At 39.0% G+C, this 20,795-nt stretch overlaps 1 protein-coding gene across 3 annotated transcripts in view; it reads right to left on the reverse strand.

Moving 5' to 3' along the window:
* Window positions 1-3,137: 3,137 nt before the first annotated feature.
* The window catches only part of ERCC6L2 (ERCC excision repair 6 like 2), a 134,059-nt gene continuing 116,401 nt past the window's right edge, over window positions 3,138-20,795 (reverse strand). For all 3 annotated transcript variants that reach the window (XM_066257417.1, XM_066257416.1, XM_066257418.1), the window contains 2 exons: window positions 13,368-13,549; window positions 3,138-4,924 (listed from right to left, as the gene is read on the reverse strand). In XM_066257417.1, the coding sequence (XP_066113514.1) occupies window positions 3,955-4,924; window positions 13,368-13,549 (1,152 nt within the window). In that variant the 3' untranslated portion in view covers window positions 3,138-3,954. The remainder of the gene's footprint in view (window positions 4,925-13,367; window positions 13,550-20,795) is intronic.

A 20,795-nucleotide genomic window follows, 5' to 3' on the forward strand; every position in this document is an offset into this window, starting at 1 on the left:
GCGCATGCGAGCACACCCACCCTTGCCTGCCCAGCCACACCCTGCAAACTCCTGCGTGGTCCCCCAGGCCCAGAATTGGGATTATCATACACTCCACGCACCCCTAATTTGAGGGGAGGCAAAACCCGCAAAAGGCCCCACCTTCCTTGCCTCCCTTTTCGCCGTGGACAAGGCTTGGGGACTTTCTGAGGCTTGCTGCTGTTGGCAGATAAGCGCCCTCGAGGTGCAAGCCCCTAGAGTTTGCTTTTATGTTTTCCATCAATACAGCGGGATCGTAGTTTCATCAGCTTTCTTACTCGTTTCCCCAAAGGGGAAAAATGATCCAGTTTGGGAGGAGCAGACTGTCTCTCCTGTCAAAGGGTTGGGGAGGGAGGATGGCGAATCTCCAGCCCAGGTTTAGTGGCACCGCAGAGGGGGTTTCCAGTCCAGATCGTCAGCAGCGGTGGCTGCCTTTTGGAAACTCAAAGAAGAATGTTGAAATGAGGTTTACTTTATTGGAAGCAATTTCTATCTATGCACGTTCTCTGGTATTTGCGCCCCCCCCCCCCCCCATACTGGAGGGGCAGGCGGGGCCGGTAAGCAAGACAGAGTACCCAAGGGCAGCGCTCCTGAACACCCGCGTGCAGGGCAGAGCAGTAACCTGGCTCCCGGTGGCGGACACCATCCCACAGAGTAAAAGGCGAGGAAGGAGGGGCCAGTGTCACCAGTGCTAAGATGTGTTCTGAGCTTAGGAGCCTTCCCTTTAAGGCTGCCTAGAAGCCCTGGGGAACAAGACAACATCAGTGATGATTCAATGAGAATTAGGCGAGGAGCCTAAAAAGCACTCTGCACTCTGAGCTCTGGGAAAGTGATGCATCTTACAGGATCTTACAGGTTCACGACTACCTGGGTTGTTAACTGTATTTATGACAGTGACCATGAGCTCTATTCCCTCCCTTGTAGGTTAAAACATGAACATTGAGGCAGGCAGTGATCCCGTTCTTTGGGGTTTTATAGACTAGTAAAGTCAAATAAACTTTTAGGAATTGACATGTGGTTATCAACTTTTATGTCAAGGACAGTGAAAAAGACTAAAAAACTATGACCTACTAGCATTTCATTAAAACAGGGCTATTTCCATATGCAGGAAGGATAACTTCAGAATTTAAAAACTGCACACATTGAACTTTAAAAACATTCCTACACTGCCCTTAGCTTTCCCATTTTCTGTGGACTGATAAGTTTATCACCTACTCATCTTTGCAAACTAAGCCTTCTTCGCCTTGAACACTAAGGGCAGCCACAGCCCTTGCAGATGTTAATTTACTCAAAAAATGTTTTCAGGACTTTAAGGGAACCCTGAGGAATTCAAGTGCAGTAGTCTCTCAGTATCTTGCCTCAGTTTCCAGTGTTAATGCCTGTATGTTGAGTGCTAGCAGCCAGAAACTGTTTTATTGCTTTAAATAAAAGTGAAAAAGACAGATTGTGGCAAATAAATGCATAAAAACTTGAATTTGGAAGGTTTTTTTAGTAACGACCTTATCCCTGTGGTTTGCAAACTAGGGCTTTATGGAGCTAGTTCAAGTAGTTGCTACTACTTGAACCAAAACACCTCCATTTTAACTGCTTTAAATAGTTGAGCTTCCAATTAAAATATTCAATTGTTTTTAAAAAAAATGCCCAAACACCCCTGATTCAGTCCATCTCAAAAATAAAGTGGGAACTGGGGCTGGAAGAAGCTGCAGGATTTGTCTGGGACCATCTGTTTAATTGGCAGAACCTGGTGGCACACCAGTGGGGTGGGTAGGAAGGATTCTTACTGTCTACCCTTCATAGTGTCTGTTCCCAGATTCATCAATGGTTGAACCAAATCTTCCACTGCACTACACTTTCTTTTTTTGGGACATTCTAAGTGGCTTCTTTTCATACTGGACCCTGTGCTCTGCTTGGCGCAGTTTCTGCATGAATAATGACAAACCTTTCACTGGCAACTGTTAGAAAGTAAATTAAACTTCATGTCTGTATTTCTGCTCCTGTTTTGACTATTACTGATGAAAATCTCTTTAATAGTACTTTATTATATTTTAGGTGTAGAGAGCTAATATTTGTATGAAAATTTTATGATTTTAAGGCCCTGTCTATGTAAAAAATTAATAGGTATTTTATTTTATGAAAGATACACTTTTATTAAAATGTCTGAACTCTACTGTCTGGTATATAAACTGCGATGAAGAGCTGTTTATTAGCTTCTCCAACCTCCTGTACAGCTGACTGCATGGAGCTGACAACATTTAAATGTCCTGTCCCCCACAGACTGCAAGCGCACTCATTCTGCAGCAAGCACCTCAACGGTGAAATGTAGCATACAAGATGACAAATCTGGACACAACTCAGCTGCAAATAGACAAACAAAAACAAAAACCCCAAACTCAAAACTTATATAACCTAAAACAGTGGTTTTCAAACTGTGGTTCCCTATCATTAGTGGGTCATGAAATCAATTTAGTCAATTATAAGCACACTAAAAGGAGATTTAAGCAGCCCAAGAATCAAAAGTGCAATAGCAGAGAAAACATCAAAGTATACTGCATGCTGTAAGGGTAAATATTACTTCATAACCCTTATATATCATATATGCATTAACACATACATACTGGTATGATACAAAATACATTTCACAGCCCTCAACGCTGAAAACAGGAAAACATGTATTTGGCCATTCAGTCCTTGAGAAGAGATTTATTTCTGTCTTTTCCCCCCATTTCTGAGCAATGGCTCTTCATCCTGGGTCCTCTGAGGACCTCTCCCCTCAACACAGTAACAATGATCCTGAGCACCGCCATTTCTGACTTGTGGCTATTTTCTGGACTCTCCCCCGTCAGCCTGCAAGCTCAGCTGAGGGAAGCTGTGATAGTGCATCTGAATGTGGGTCAGAAGAAGCGCAGGTCCCAGCTGCTATGCGCCAGGCACGAGGCCAGAGGCTTCCCAGACATGACTCTTCATAGATAGGGTCCCCTTGTTCTTACCTGGAGTAGTGACACACCTGTACTTCTCGAGCTCCTGGCACAGTACACTCAGGCTGAGAATGTTTCCAAATAAAGGAATTCAGCAATGAGCACATTCCATTGGGTATAAACCACACAAAATCCAACAAAATATAAGTTTCAAATAAAATAAAATATTTACTCATCTCTTTACATTTAAATACAAAAGTACTATAGAAAGTTTTATATTGCTTAAATCATAATAATTATATAAAAAGTTGAGACACTGCCATTCTGTGGCTAAGGTAATAATTATATTCAACATCATATCTCATACGGTAAACTTCTACATTAACCCTTGGATTCTCAGCAGTTATAAACTTACTGTTTTAACATAATATCATAATTCAGTTCTAGTAATTTGTGTCATCTAAAGTAATTAACAATAGTAGTACATGATACTGAGTGTAAAGTAAAACAGTAACTTATTATTTTCCAAATGTTAGTAAGAAAGAAACCCATCAATGTACACCTGACTAGGGGGAGGTGTGAACATAATTCGGCCTATGATAACGGAATCTGGGAGAGTAAACCAAAGCTTTGTAAACTAGAAGGATGCTCATGTTGATCAAGTTCAAACCCTTCATCTTTCATATTAGGAAACAGCTGTATACCAGGTAAGTGACTTATCTGAGGTCACATGATTACTCAGCAAGAGAGATGCCCCAGGTCTCCTGATAGATACAGAGTCTCTTCTATTTCATAACAGGTTTATACTATAATAAAATCATATTTCTAAATAGGTCAAATAAGATTTTCAGGAGAGTAAATACATAACATTTCCGACTTAAAAAACAACCCTAGGGCAAGAGTTTAATAAAAATATATGTTGACAAGCACGTTCAAGTTAACATAATTAGGGTGTGAGCTAGTGCTGTCAACATTGATGGCAGAAGTTCATCGTAGCGCTTCATTTAGGTATTTATATATATTATTCTTGCGTATTGGTCATGTCTTCATCTGTATCACTTGAGCTAAATTTTTTCCACAAAAAGTTCTCATTTGATTTCCAGAGAGAAGTTTCTAGCCTGTCTTTCCTTGCGGAGGCTGCAGCACGGGGCGCTTTTCCACACAGAGTCTCTACTGCCGCCAGGTCGGTGAGTTTGCTGAGACTGGCGTCGTTCTGCTCATTCAAGATGTCCCAGAAATCTTTTGGTCTCTGTTTTGCTTTTTCCATGGGTCCTGAAAGACTTTTCTTTGGCAGTCGTGTGGGACTGTTCCCGTGACTTCTAAAGAGGTCATCAAGAATAGAGGTGTCACCAAGCAAGCCTACCGCACAACTCTTTTCCAACACTGGATTTTTTATCTTTTTGTTTTCCCCTTTGAAAAGGGGTTCACTTCTTGAAATGCCTGTTCTTGTGAGGTCTCTCTCGTCTTTCACGGTATTTTGTAACTTTCTCTCACATGCTCCAGACTCACTGTGCAGGGAATCAGATGCTCTAGTATCTTCAGATACTTGGGTCTCTTCTTCCTCGTCAGCCTCTTGGGGAGAGCTGATAGGCAATTTCTGAGTTACTACATCCTTTGAAAGCATCTCTTCTCCACAGAAACTATGACTCTGAGGCTTAATTGACTTTTCTTTATATATTTTTGGGCTGCAAACTTGAGAATTTTTTTTGGTAAAATCTTTAAATGACAAAGTTTCAGAATCCGGCAACCTTTCTTTTATAAAAGATCCTCTCTTTTCAGACTTATTCCTGACTCTCTGCCCTTCCTCAGAGGCAGGTTTGATGAATTCTGTGGCAGAAGCCACAAAAAAATCTTTTACTTCTGGATACTGAGAAGCATAAAAGTCCCTTAGCATATTCTGTCGTTCTTCTGATGTGGCATTAGTTATACGCTGAGCAAATTCCTTTATAGAAGACAAATTAAAATAAGAAGCCATTTCTTCAAATTGTTTTCTGAAGATTTAATGAACAAAACCAGTGGTTATTTTTATTACATTTCATTTTTAAAGAACTTGTCATCATAATATGAAATGTAGAAACAAAGCAATCTCATTCCGTTCACATACATTACCTTAATTCCATAATAGGCATTCATATTACTGTAGCAGAATGTGACCTCTTTCTTTATATTACTGAAAAAAATATTTTATTTCATGAAATCACCAGCTTTTAGAATTATTCTGATTTATACTATTAGTTATTTCCTGGGAATTATGGGATCCCAATTTATGACTGACGTGAGAATTGTAATTCATATAATCTGTATTTAAAAAGCTATGTTGCATTCAAGTTCCATAAAATAAAATAGTCAAAAAAGGGTCTTAATAAATAGAAAACAGAAAATTCTGAAAAATAAGAAAGGAAGGGGAAGAGGGAGAGGAAGTGGGCAAGGGAGAGGGAGGCATCAACTCGTTCCACTTAGTAGTGCACTCATCGGTTGCTTCTTGTAATGCCCTGAGATTGCACTCGACCTTGGTGTGCCAGAATGCTGCTCTATCCACTGAGCAACCCAGCAAGAGACTTTCACAAAACTTTCTGATAAACCTAAAGGAAAGTTCTAAACTGATAAATCTAGATTTTTTTCTTTCCCCAATTGGTCTGACTTCAGTATAGACAACTAAACTAAATGAGCTGCTATCTTTTCCCCACAGAACTGGAACAAATAATCCTGAAATGTATATGTAATCACAAAAAACCATGAATAGCCACAGCAGTTATGAGAAATAAGTTTGAGGTATTGCATAACCTGATATCAAACTCTACTACAAGGCCATGGTAATCAAAAACAGCACAGTACTAGTATAAAAACAGATACATGGATAAATGGAACAGCATAGAGATCCTAGAAATAAACTCACACCTACAGTGTGTCCATAAAGTCATGTGCACTTTTGACCAGTCACAGAAAAACAACAAAAGATGATAGAAATGTGAAATCTGCGCCAAATAAAAGGAAAACTCAGTTTCATACCTATTCAGTGCAGTTCCATGTGGGCTCACACACAGATTTTTTAGGGCTCCTTAGGTAGTTATCCATATAGCCTCTACAGACTCGTCACTGACTGATGGCCTACCAGAACGGGGTTTCTCCACCAAACTGCCGGTTTCCTTCAACTGCTTATCCCACCGAGTAATGTTATTCCTATGTGGCGGCACTTTGTTATAAACGCGCCGATATTCACGTTGCACTTTGGTCACAGATTCGAATTTAGCAAGCCATAGAACACACTGAACTTTCCTCTGTACCGTCCACATCTCGACTGGCATGGCCGTGGGCTGCTCTGCTGTATACACAGTGTTACGTTATCATCTGTGCATGCACACATGCTGCCACACCATCCTACAGAAACTGGGAGGGTTTTCCTTTTATTTGGTGCAGATTTCACATTTCTTTCATCTTTTGTTGCTTTCCTGTGATTGGTCAAAAGTGCATTCATGACTTTACGGACACACTGTATATGTTAAAAGGAGACAAGACTATACAATATATACAGTCTCTTCAATAAATAGTGTTGGGAAAAAACTGGACTGATATATGCAAAAAAAAATTAAATTAGACCACTTTGTTATATCATATATAAGAATAAACTCAGAATGGATTAAAGACTTAAATGTGAGACTTGAACCCATGAAATTCCCAGGAGAAAACACAGGTAGTATACTTTCTGACATTGCTCTTAGTAATATTTTTTTGGACATATCTTCTTGGGCAAGAGAAACAAAAGAAAAATAAACAAATGGGACTACATCAAACTAAAAGGCTTCCGTACAACAAAGGAAACTATTAACAAAATGGAAAGACAACCTGCTGAATGGAAGAAGATATTCACTAATAATACATCCAATAGGGGTTAATATCCAAAATTTATAAAGAACTCACACAACTTAACACCAGAAAAACAAACAATCAAATTAAAGAAATGGGCAGAGGACCCGAATAGACATTTCTCCAAAGAGGACATATAAATGGCCAATAGACATATGAAAAGATGCTCAATGCCACTAATCATCAAATAAATGCAAATTAAAGCCACAATGAGATATCATCTTACACCTGTCAGAATAGTTACTGATAAATCAACAAACAAGTACTGGTGAGGATGTGGAGAAAAGAGAACCCATGTGCACTGTTGATGGGAATGCAACTGGTGCAGCCACTATGAAAAACTGTATGAAGATTCCTCAAAAAATTAAAAAATAGAACTACATTATGAACCAGCAATTCTACTTCTGAGTATTTATCTAAAGAAATCCCAAACACTAGTTTAAAAAATATATGCATCCCTATGTGTGTTACAGCATTATTTACAATAGCCAAAATAGGTAAAGAGGAGGTGGTACATACATACAACAGAATAGTACTCAGCCATAAAACAGAATGAAATCTTACCATTTGTAACAACACTGATGTTCCCAAAGGGTAGTTTGCTAAATGAACTAAATCAGACAGAGACAAGAGACAGATGACTTCACTCATATGTGAAATCTAAAAATAAAAAACTACCAAACAAAACAGAAACAGACTCATAGATGCAGAGAGCAAACCGGTGGTTGCCAGATGGGAAGGGGGTTAGGGGGCAGGTGAAAAAGGTGAAGGGATTGAGAGGCACAGATTGGTAGCTACAAAATAGTCACAGGAATGTAAAGCACAGCATGGGGAATATAGTCAATAATAATGCAGTAACTATGTATGGTGTCAGGTGGGTAACTAGACTTATTGGGGGTAACACTTCCTAAGTTATATAAGTGTCTAACACTATGCTTTACACCTTAAACTAATATAATATTGAATGTCACCTGTAATTGAAATAAAACACACTCATAAATAAAAATACATATTTCATTTCTAATATTAGGGAAAAAAGGAGATGCTATTTGAAGAAGAGTTTCATTCCTGTATAAGATGCTAAATGAAGCTGTTACATGCATGTATGAGAAAGGGCCTTGTGGACCTCTAGGAAGATGGAGGCTGTTATGTGATCCCGGCACCAAGCTCTGCTCCTTTTCCCAGGTGAGGGCGCTGTCCCCCCAACAGTCCTGTGTTGAAGCCCTAATCAATCCCCAGTGCGACTATTTGCAGATGTAGCCTTTAGGAGGTAATTAAGGTTAAATGAGGCCATAAGAATTCTCCAGAAAGTTCTCTCTCATGAGAAGACACAGTGAGAAGGCGGCTGTCTGGAAGCCAGGAAAAGGGCCCTCACCAAGATCCAAATCAACGGGCACCTTGATCTTGGACTTCCAGGCTCCAAAACTGTGAGAAATTCTGCCATTTAAACTCCAGTCTGTGGTACTTTGCTTTGGTGCCCTGAGCAGACCCAGTGAGACAGAAGGTATTGCTTAGCTGATCCTGAGTTTGGGCCATGAATCAAGAGAGCCCAGTGTTTGTAAACATTCCTTTAGACAAAAGCCATCAATGGTGTTGCAGCACATGATTAAAAGTCCCAAAGTTTTAAAATTCCATCTATACTCTATATTCTATTTCCTTAAAGCATTCGTATATTCATTCAACAAATATTTATAGAACCTTCTTATGTGCTAGGCACTGTAGTACATAATGGTAACAGAACAAGCCCCAGTTCCCTATCTTCAAGGGCTTAATGAAAATCAAAGCAGAACAGAGTGGTGAATCCCATGACAGGGGTCAATGTGGGGTGCCCACAGAAGGGGTGCCTAAACCAGTGACTGGCAGTGGGCAAGGTGGCAGGGAAGGCACCTCTGCTGTCACCTCAAGCCAGACTGGCAAAGAAGAGGGATGACGCCTTCCAGAGAGACAGGGTATGGGCACAGTTCTGAGAGGACCTGGTGCACAGAGGGGAGGGAGAAACGCCAAGGACGAGGCTGAAAATGATGAGGGGTCCGTATGCCAACGCAGTTTAAATTTTACCCTGCACACAACAGAGAATCCTGAGGGTCAAATTTTTAAAAATGTGTGTAAGTAGGAGGTTTAAAGTCACTATTATTTTTGCAACCCAGTCCAGGTTCTGTAAAGTTTGTGTTTCCTTTGACTCTACAATCTACTCTGCACACTCATGGCGTTCTTTTGTAGCTTCAGGTGAGCACCATGGCTTCCAGCCCTTAGCGCACCGGTCCTGTGAGCTGTTCCAAAGCCAGGTACACCTCTGCCTTATCAACAGCCACACTCATCGCCAAGAAAATATTTAGTAACACAAATACAAGCTTCCAAATTTTTGTCCTGAAAATTGCCAAGTTCTTGTTGGAAAGCAATATGTTCTTAAAAGGTTCCAATTTTCACTTCACATGAAGCAATGGAGGTAGTGTTATTTTGTTTATTAATCATCTCCGAATCCATTGTCAGTCTTTCCAATAAATATTTATGCTGCAAAGACTTGGTTATTGGCAAGGTTATGTAGGGGCTGATGTCTTTTATTTACCTAAGACTCGTGGTGTCTCAGCAGCTGCCAAAGGACTTTTGCCTTTGTTGTAATGACCTTGCCCCTGACCCTGGGACTCTGTCACCTCTGGCAGGAGAGCTGCTTCTGACCCCATGTTATCCAAGTGTTATGCAAGTCAATTACGTTGTGTGGTTGCCTGTTACAGAATGAGTTATGATTTCAATTCTTTTTTTAAATGTTTACTTATTGATTTTTAGCAAGAGAGTAAGGGGGAGGGAGGGGAGGGAAGGGAAGGAGGGAGGGAGCGGGTGAGAGAGAGAGAGAGAGAGAGAGAGCCGGGAACATTAATCTATTCCTGTACATGCCCTGACCGAGGATTGAACTGGCAACCTCTGTGCTTCAGGACAACGATCTAACCAGCTAGTGCTGTAATTCATTTTATTTTGCCTTCTAACTCGCTTTCATAATTCTTGGTCTTCAAAGAATTTTCTCTAAAAATTTAAGGAACTGCAAGGTACAACTAGGGGGAATAAGCTAGCCGCTCTGTGAGGAAATTTCAGTAAACTAAGCCACTTAGAGGAAAAAAAAAAAGGAGGAAAACAAAAATAGGTATCTTTCAGCAAGTGTCGCCAGAGTAATTATATATCTCTCCCCTTTTCTTGAAGAATTGGGGGAACAGGGGTTAGACAGCTAAAATCATCATCTCTCTACCTAAACTTTCTGAAGGAAAGGTCGGGGTGAACACTTCATTCAGATGACCCATCGGGCTGTAGCATGGGACAGTCTTGTTTCTCATAAAGTAGGATGGTTAGTAGGAAAGAGGTTCCTTAGCCACCCTCTGTCCTTTTACTTAGCACAAGGCATTTATTCCCTAGGCTGGGTAGGTAAAAAAAGGAAGAGAGGCAAAAACTATTTATTGTTAACTGGTTTCTATATACAGGGTTAAAGGGGATGAAGACACACGTGCTCCACAAAGACTGGTAAAACACAGACAGTCTCTAGCCTCCTAGCAGTCACTGCCCAAAGTGGAAGAAAAGGCGCACTCTGCAAAAATCACTGAATCTGTGAGGAGATGCACTGCTGTCCCTGCAGGGGTGGGCAGCTGAGTGCCAGCTGGCCACACTAGCAGCTAAGGAGCTGAGGGACCAGCCTTCCTGGGACAGCTAAGACTAGTGGCCTGGAAGTTGCCAAACCCCTGAGAGAAGCACCTGGAACCCACAGTCGCCACTATTTTCCCACAGTCCCCAGACATGATGAGGACCAATTCAACCACACCTCCATTCCTGTTTGCCTCAGTCACTACTACTTGGCACCATAGCCACTGGTCTCTCATTGCCTCCTACTCTTTATATGCATGATCTAATCCAACCCCCCATTCTTCCAGACCATTTTTTGGTACCTGTGGAGCCAGGCTATGATCCACCAATTCCCCTGTCACTTCTATGCCAACTGGTTCCTCTGCTGCCTCATGAAACTGCCTTCCTCCCATGCACTATTTGCAAATCAATGCTCATCCTTCACACCCTGCACCTCAGGGTTCATGCTTCACATTGCTTTTTCCAGACCATCATTTTTGTAAAAACTCCTTTCCCTCTATAATGTTCATGCTATACGGACAAACCATTCTCTCCCCTATTTTGTTAACTGAGCCCTTAGTTGCTTCCTGCTAGTGACTGAAAACTCAAGATCTTGAGTTAATGTTGCTTCTGTCCATCTCCTGCCATCATTCTTGATAATTATCATCACTATCCATGTGGCTGGCCCACCCAACTCTTGGCCCACCAATTTCTAAAGATTCAATTCCATGTCAGGCCCCAGTTCCCAGGATCATATACTGCCAGTCATTACCATTAACGGTAATGCCTCCAAATCCTTGAATTCAATCATCTCATGCTCCAGCTCAACTGCTCAATGACCCTCATGACACAAGGCTGGAGCCAAGTCCTCCAAGTCACTGGCTTTCTGCTTCCTCATTATCCCCCTGTACAGCTTGGGTTCAATTTTATAATTGCTCCTTGCAAACATCCCTCAACTCTCTCGCTTCTCTCTCCTGCCATTGTAACCCCGGGCAAATGCAGCAGCTCCCTATTCTGTGTCTGCACCTACACAACTGAAGCTCGCTGAACAAGTCTGCATGACTGCAGAGTTTTATTCGAATGCTCTCAAACAGGGACATAATGTTACTCAGAAAGTCTAGTCCCACAAAGCCTACTTTATAAATGATTTCTTTCACAACTTCTCTCTCCCTAACTCTCTGTCCTTCTGAACTGATGACTGTACTTCTCAGTTAACTGAGGAAATATCACTGTGTCTGTCCCCGTCTTCCTGTCTTCCCTTTCGAGCCTCTCCCGGGCTGGAGCTTCCCCAGCTATTGTATCCCACCGCTGCTGCCCTAGCACTGTACTCTCTTCACTCACTCTGCCATGATCTTTTTTCCCTATTGATCTGTTCCCTCAACACATAAACAGGTTCTATTATCTTACCAACCTAAAAACCCACCCTTGCTCCCACAATGCTCTCCAGCTACGGCTACTTCTCATACCTAGACTTAGAGAGCTGCTGCAAGGTCTGCCCACGCGCTGCTGCCCACCTCCCCCCACCCAGCCTCAGTCTGCCCAGACCCCCCGGTTGAAACAGCCAGAGTCCCCTGCTGCCCTCTCCAGGGGCACATTCCCACAATTTTGATAAAGTTAAGAGATCCCTCCTATTTTATCTCACTTCTCTTGTACTTAAGGATCTTACACTATGCCTCAGCCTCAGCCTCTGCATGACATTGCTGCCTCCAGGCTCAGCCTGAGTCTTCTCTTCTCTTTCTCTTTCTCTGTGCTCTGTTTCTCGGCCATTTACACAGTCCTATGGCCCTGAACACCATTTATAATCTCTATGCAGATGTCTTCCAAATTTAGATTCTAGTCCCCAGATCCCAGAGGAACATATCCATTGCCTATTCAACATTTTCACAGAAGTTTCATATGAGCAAAGATAACTTTTAGTTTTTTTTTAAACTCTGAACTTGTTTCTCTCTTGGTTTCCCCCATTCAGTAAATCCAACCTGTTGCTCAAGACAGAAAGTTGGGTGTAATTCTGTCTTCTCTCTTTCCCAACAGCTAGTCTAACACCAAACACTTTCATGTGGCTGTGTCTCCATAGCAACCACTCTACAGCAAACCACCATCACCTACTTTCTTACGGGATCCCCAGTCCATTCTCCCCTCTTTCCACATAGAAGCTGGAACAACATTTTAGAAACATACGTTAGATCACGTCATGCTTCAACAGCTTCCCACTGCATTGGGAACACAATCCAAACTTTCCCCACGATCTCCATGGCTTCACATACTGCAGCCCCGTTTATATCTCTACCTTCATCCCATGCCACTCTCTGCTTGGTTTATTGTGAATTCAGTGCACTAGTCTTCTCTCAGGTCCTCAAACACATCATCCCTCTCCCGATCCTTAGGGATTTTCTTACTCTGGTTTTTTGCCAAGTTATCCCTCGGGCCCAAGTTAGATGTCACCTGTGTAGTGAGGTCTTCTCTGACTCCCCAGCAGAAAGGTAGTAGCACTCTTCTGGGTCCCGTCCTTTCCCATCAGGGAGGCCTGTTGCCTTCCTTTCTTATAACACACCATTATACAATTATTTCTTTATGTTATTTTACTTTTGAAATCTTATGGGTCAGTGCCAATCCCCAGCCCCTGCACTGTAACCTGTCTTTTTTTACACTGTATATTCTGTACCCAGTGCAATGCTTGGGTGCACATTAGGCACTAAGTATTTAAAATATTTAATCAATGAGTGAATATAATGCATGTATTTCATTTACCTATAGAAAGTGACTTTTTAAAAATATATTCAGTGATTAACTTTCTGTAAAGATCTAGAACATTTATTTGGAATTTATTTTTTAAAATGTGTAGATTCAGATTTTTCTGAAACACTCAGATGCCAGATACGGTTAAAATTAAAATAATCCATTTATTTTACTATGGAGCTGTATTTCTTTTGAGACTTATTCTTAAAGTCCAGTGTTGTTACAGATTACCTGCGAATCCCCTTTGGTGTTTCTCCAATTATGAAGGTGGCCTGGTCTGTACGGTGGACTCTTTTCTTCCTCTGGCTAACAGGCTGTGAGATGTAAAGGGGAAATGAAATACCTCCTTCACTTGGTTGTTGGCCTTTCTTTGTATGTGTTGATGTATCTGTCTTCATTTTGGCTTTATATGTCTGAAAAAAGGAAACAAAATTAAGTCTCAAAAAAAAAAAGTCATTTTGGTCAAATGAGGAGACTATGTTATGTTTTCCCAATACATTTTTTAAAAGATATTTTAATTGATTGAATTTGAGAGCGAAGTATTCATTTTGTTGTTCAACTTAATTGTGCATTGATTGATTTCTTCCCATATGTGCCTTGATGGGGTTGTCCTGGGGCAATGCTCTAACCGACTGACCTATCCAGCCAGGGCCCTTCCCAATACTCTTTATAATCAAGTATATCATCTTTTTCAACTGATGTTAATGTAGATATTTAAACAATATCTTTTAGATCTTTGTGAAATATATGAAAGTAATGATAATACTATGATGTTTGCATTGTATCTCTGGTTTAAGATACAGGCTAAAGATACATCTTTCTTAAAGATATAATAAAAGTAATGGCAATAATATGATTTCCACTGGCAAGAATGTGGGCAGAATGATACACATGCTGACATCCACTATACTAAATAAGGATAAAAATTAATTATTATATAAATAATGGGATAAAAATGGGATATTTAAACTTGTTAAATTCAGTGATTTTTTTAAAAATTATTAAGCAGACTTTGAGTTATTTAATTATGCTAGTGAAACTTAAAAAATAATAATCTTTATGTGATAATTAAATAAGAAACCATTTCCACAAGTCTTACTCTTCATCTCTACTGGGTTATAAGAATATTTAGTAACTTAAAGATGCTAACTACAGTTGACTGAAACTATAGATAGAATCATATTTATTTTACAGACTATAAGTTATTTACTTAACATAAATTATTGAAAACAGTGGTGATTAGTTGGTATTTCCCTGACAAGATGGTACAGTGACTATGTGCAAAGTTACCATCCTATTCCCCAAAGAGAAACACTGGATACAATTTGACAACAAAAAATTTATATTTGAGCTTTAAAAGTAAGGAAACTCTCTACATGCCCAAAACAAAGAAGTAACATAGTGCTGAAGCTCAGTGGCCCCCAGGGATAGGGTCTTAAGTTATAGTCTGCAGAACCTCTTGAGTGGAGGGGAGATGAAAAAAATAATTTAACTCCTGGAATTAAACAAACAAACAAACAAACAGTCCTGGCAAGGTAGCTCAGTTAATTAGAGCATCATCCTGATATGGCAATGTTGTGGGTTTGAACCCCAGTCAGGGCACATACAAGAATCAACCAATGAATGCATAAATAAATGGAACAACAAATCAATGTTTCTCTCTCCCCCCTCTTTCTCTCTCTCTAAAATAGTCTATAAAAGTTAACAAACGAAAATACTGCAGGAGTTAAGAAGGATATCCAATTTGCAATTTAAAGCTAGAAAATCCCAAACTGGAAACCAGGATAGAAACAGGCTACTTCTTACTCTAGATAGAAAGAATCACTGATGAAAACTGAAATGCCCAGCCTCTGCCATTTGTGGAATCTGATTTTGTAGCAACTGAATGGTATGGAAAAATCTAAGCAAAGAACTAACAAAAAGAACTAGGCTAGCCCTGGGTGGTTAGCTCAGTCAGTTAAGAGTATTATCCCAAAACAACAAGGTTGTGGGTTTGATCCCCGGTTAAGGCACACACGGGAGCAACCGAAGAATGCACGAGTGACAAATGAATGCATCTCTTCCTCTAAAAAACAATAAAAATCAAGCCCTGGCTTATTGTGCTCGGCTGATTGGAGTGTTGTTCTGGAGAGTAGAGGTTGCCGGTTCAATTCCCTGGTCAGGGCACAGACAGGAGCAGCTCGATGTTCCTGTCTCTCTTTCTCTCCCTTCCTCTCATAAAACAAACAAACAAACAAATAAACAAGCAAACAAACCAAAAACAACAAGCCTAGAACCAGTGAAAATCATAGAGCTCAATGAGGAGTGAATGCAAAAAACATACCACAGGAAGATTTCCATAATCTAGAGAATGCTTGTGATACTAATTGGGGACAGGGAAGAGAAGTTCAGGCAAAAATTATTAGGATAATATAAAACCCATCATCATGAAAGTGGACAGATGCAACAAATGTGAAAATTCACATATGAGGAACTATAAATAAAGCAATCTGAAAGACTTTAAATAATGAGCATGTTCAGAAAGACAAGGAATGGATAAAATCCATCTACCAGAACTATATATCATATAGGCAGATTTGAGAAAGAACCTAATACAAACTCGAAAAAGGAAATAATAGTTATGAAATAAAAAACGGATAGAAACAAACTCAAAATATAGGTTAAAAAAGCCAAATAAACAGTCCTACCTACAATGTCAGTTGATAAACTAATAGAAAAAAATTACTCAGAATGCAGTACAGAGATTAAACAAGAAAGAGAGAAGGAAGACAGAAAGAAAAAAAAAACCCTAAGAGACAAGACATACCAAAACTTGTAAAATACCAGAAAGAGAGAATAGAGAAAAATAGAAGAGATAATGCCAAAAAGATAATTGCAGAGAATTTAAGAAGGCATAAATCCTCAAACTAAAAATGGAGAATCTCTAGTGAAAAAAATAAAAATAAATCTGCCTTGTTTTGTAATAGATTATGGGAATATCTTTAAAAATATCAGAAAGAGGCCCTGGCCAGTTAGCTCAGTCAGTTAGAGCAGTGGTCCCAAACGTTTTTTGGGCCACAGACCGGTTTAATGTCAGAAAATATTTTTACAAACCGGCCTTTAGGGTGGGACGGATAAATGTATCACGTGAGCAAGACAAGTGTCAAGAGTGAGTCTTAGAAGGATGTAACAAAGGGAATCTGGTAATTTTTTAAAAATAAAACATCGTTCAGACTTAAATATAAATAAAACAGAAATAATGTAAGTTGTTTATTCTTTCTCTGCGGACCAGTACCAAATGGCCCATGGACTGGTACCAGTCCGCGGCCCGGGGGGTTGGGGATCACTGAGAGCATTGTCCTGAAACACTGAGATTGATGGTTTGATCCTGGGTCAGGGCACATATGGGAAGCATATGTGCCAGTGAGTGTGTAACTAAGTGGAAAACAAATGAATGTCTCACTCTTTCCTCTCTTTCTGTGTGTCTCTTTAAAATAATAATAATAAAAATACCAGAAAGAAAAGACAAGATATCCCACAAAGAAATGACAAAGTAAAGGCAGACTTCCCATTAACACCACCATCACCAAGGGAAGAAAATAAGATAATGTCATCAACATGTAGAGAGAAAACATTGTAAACCTAGAATTCTATACCCATTTAAACTACCACTTGAGAAATTTTCAGATATACAAAGGCTATAAGAGTTTACTAGATAAAGATTCTTGCTGATGACATTCTTCTTCTTCTTTTTTTTTTTTTGCATTTTTCTGAAGCTGGAAACAGGGAGAGACAGTCAGACAGACTCCCGCATGCGCCCGACCGGGATCCACCTGGCACGCCCACCATGGGGCGACGCTCTGCCCACCAGGGGGCGATGCTCTGCCCATCCTGGGCATCGCCATGTTGCGACCAGAGCCACTCTAGCGCCTGAGGCAGAGGCCACAGAGCCATCCCCAGCGCCCGGGCCATCTTTGCTCCAATGGAGCCTTGGCTGTGGGAGGGAAAGAGAGAGACAGAGAGGAAGGCGCGGCAGAGGGGTGGAGAAGCAAATGGGCGCTTCTCCTGTGTGCCCTGGCCAGGAATCGAACCCGGGTCCTCCGCACGCTAGGCTGACGCTCTACCGCTGAGCCAACCGGCCAGGGCCTATTATTCTTCTTTTATAGGAGTTCTATGAAACTGAAGTGGCGTATGTCAAAGAATATGGGCAAGGAATGGCTTTTCATTTTACAAATATTTACTAAGCACCTAATATGTTCCTGTCACCACACTCTGCAGTTGAGAACAGGGATATTTATAAATAAAAAGATACAAAATACCCATAAAAGACTTAAAATTGACAAGCTTAATTCTAAAAAAACGATGGCACATTTAGATTTTTCTTTTAAAAAATAAATCATTTATCTCTTTAACTTGAGGTTCATTTTACTGAAAGAAACTGAAATTAGAAAAAACATAATATCACTACTGTTCTTTAGTAACTAGCCATTTCAAATGAAAATCAAATTGACTTCTTTCAAAATTACTGTGTCTCAGAATCTACTGTGACTCAGATGGACAAACACAATGTTGAAAGTACTTTTCTTAAAGACAATTTCTTAAATCTTAAAACAGTATTAATAGAAAGAGAAAAATGTTGAACTCTAAAAACAAGTTTGAAAGAGATTTGATACACTTATTTACATCACCAGAAAACAAGATAATTGTTAAAAGTTCCTAATAAAAAGTCTCATTATCTTAGATGACCTCCAAGAAAGAATTATTCATTACTGTAAGGAGAGATGGGAATGTTTGCATGAGACTAAAGGGAGTAAACAGAAAGACAATGAACCATGCCAACCAGGAACACTCCCTCCTCGTATACTGTAATTTCTGAAGCCATGGAGAAATCCTGCCAGGAAATGGCAATTTTTAGTTATTTACAAGATTACTATGGGTCTTTCTGACCCTGGAAACATTACAAAAATCACATTTTGTATAAACACATTTTTCATAAACTCTTTAGGAAAATTCAGCCTTTCCAACCACAGGGATCAGATATGTGGAACTTTTTGGTTTTTTTCCACATATTATACATTTAAAAATCTGATTATTTTATACAATCATAAAAAAGGAAAGGCATTCATCTCTCATATGGGCTCAAGAGTCTATCTTTTATTTTAAATAAATCTATCTGGATTCAGATTTCCATTTTAGTAGGGTACTTTAACACTTTACTGAAAGAAGGCTGTGAAATAATATTGTTAATTAATAAACATTTGGTGCTCTTGTTATAAAAGCTGGTTTTCAGTATTTTAAAGTAAGAGTATCCTTCACAATGGTATCCAATACAATAAGGATAAAATACTTCACAATAGATTGTTTTACAATCCTTTACAACAGATACAAGAAAAATAGTGCCATAGTGCAGATGCAATTGTAGTGACACTTACAATTTATTATAAAGCAAAGTACAAGGCCTGTGGCCAAGATGAAAAGATTCCAGATTATGTGAACTGGGCTTAAACCCATTCATTAACATGAAGGCCAAAGCTGTGTAGGTATACGATACTGAGGCAACACTATACAATAGCATTAGTAATGAAGGCTCAAGTAATGAAAATTTCAGTAAAATGAGCTGGATTAGGAATTTAGAATAGAAGATGAGGTTGCTTGCTCAACAAAGCAAAATAAATCTACTCTTTTTCCCTCCAAAGAGTAAAGTGGCCAACAACTGGAACATTATGTCTATATTTAACAGGGAATTTTGTGATTATAACATGAAGAAAGCAAAAACACAGTCTTTGCAAAATCTCTTAATTGTTCCTTTTTCTTAAAAAGTTTCTTCAAGATTATCCATTAAGATTTGCCTTGAGGAAGTACCTCTATATTCCATGATTCTGATGAAGGTTTCCTTCATCTTAAGATTTATGGTTTTAATAATAATAAATTATGAACACAAGAACTTCGTATAGTGTTTGTACAGCTTAAGTATTTCTGCAAATAAGTATTTTAGAAAGCTTGACACTGAGTATAATTTATACTTTGGTAATTGACATGTTCATGATTATTTCGATAAGTTACTGGATATTATTAGGTATTTCTAGTACAGTATTTATATAAAAAATCAAATTCAACTTATGGATTCTTTATTAAAAGAAAGCTGAGGAAGTGTAAAAAATGCAGTAATCATTTCTACAGTTAAAAATTTGTGTGATGATGAAACTGGCTGAATGGAAATGGGGTTTACTTAAGAAGCTGAATTGATCAGAGAACAATGAAGTAATAATTCCAGTTTATGAGTAATATATATTCTTCTTTGGACATATACATGCTATACAAAGCAGTCATTGAGAACTGCAAAAGGGGAAACCCCATGCCTTCAGGCCACAGTCCGACAGGTCTAAAAGGATAAAGGGTGGGCCATGGCTGCTTATGTGAGTCCTAATTTGACTTATAAAATTTTAAAAACTGAAATACACAATATGTTATCTTTATAAAACTGTTTGCTATTAAATTTAGAATATAAAAATTGTTTAATTAAATTAAAACATACTATAAATGGTCATTGTTTCAATATATTTTGGGCAAAACAGTCTCCTCACCTACCCGCAATTAAATGTTTAACTTGGAAATGGCTCACTTCAAAGACTTCATAAATATGTGCTTTAATTAAATTTTGATAAAGTTATAAAATTATTATTGATTTTTATGATGTATCTATAAAAAGTATTTGAAAATATATCATAAAATTACTATTTAAAAATGTGTAATGCATATATTCTGCAAAAGAAAAGCTATCATGATTTTAAGTTATAAAAGATATATATGGAGACCTCAATACACCGCTGACGGCTCTAGATCGGTCATCCAAACAGAGAATCAACAAAGACATAGTGGCCTTAAACAAAACACTAGAGCACCTGGATATGATAGACATCTACAGGACATTTCATCCCAAAGTGACTGAGTATACATTTTTCTCCAGTGTACATGGATCATTCTCAAGAATTGACCATATGTTGGGCCACAAAAACAACATCAGCAAATTCAGAAAAATTGAAGTTGTACCAAGCATATTTTCTGATCATAAAGCCTTGAAACTAGAATTCAACTGCAAAAAAGAGGAAAAAAATCCCACAAAAATGTGGAAACTAAACAACATACTTTTAAAAAATGAATGGGTCAAAGAAGAAATAAGTGCAGAGATCAAAAGATTTATACAGACTAATGAAAATGACAATACGACATATCAGAATCTAGGGGATGCAGCAAAAGCAGTGATAAGAGGGAAGTTCATATCACTTCAGGCATATATGAACAAACAAGAGAGAGCCCAAGTGAACCACTTAACTTCCCACCTTAAGGAACTAGAAAAAGAAGAACAAAGACAACCCAAAACCAGCCGAAGAAAGGAGATAATAAAAATCAGAGCAGAAATAAATGAATTAGAGAACAGAAAAACTATAGAAAAAATTAATAGAACAAGGAGCTGGTTCTTTGAAAAGATCAATAAAATTGACAAACCCTTGGCAAGACTTACCAAGGAAAAAAGAGAAAGAACTCATATAAACAAAATCCAAAATGAAAGAGGAGAAATCACCACGGACACCATAGATATACAAAGAATTATTGTAGAATACTATGAAAAACTTTATGCCACTAAATTCAACAATCTAGAAGAAATGGATAAATTCCTAG

This window comes from Saccopteryx bilineata, chromosome 2, assembly GCF_036850765.1.
Source record: "Saccopteryx bilineata isolate mSacBil1 chromosome 2, mSacBil1_pri_phased_curated, whole genome shotgun sequence".
Lineage (NCBI taxonomy): Eukaryota > Metazoa > Chordata > Mammalia > Chiroptera > Emballonuridae > Saccopteryx > Saccopteryx bilineata.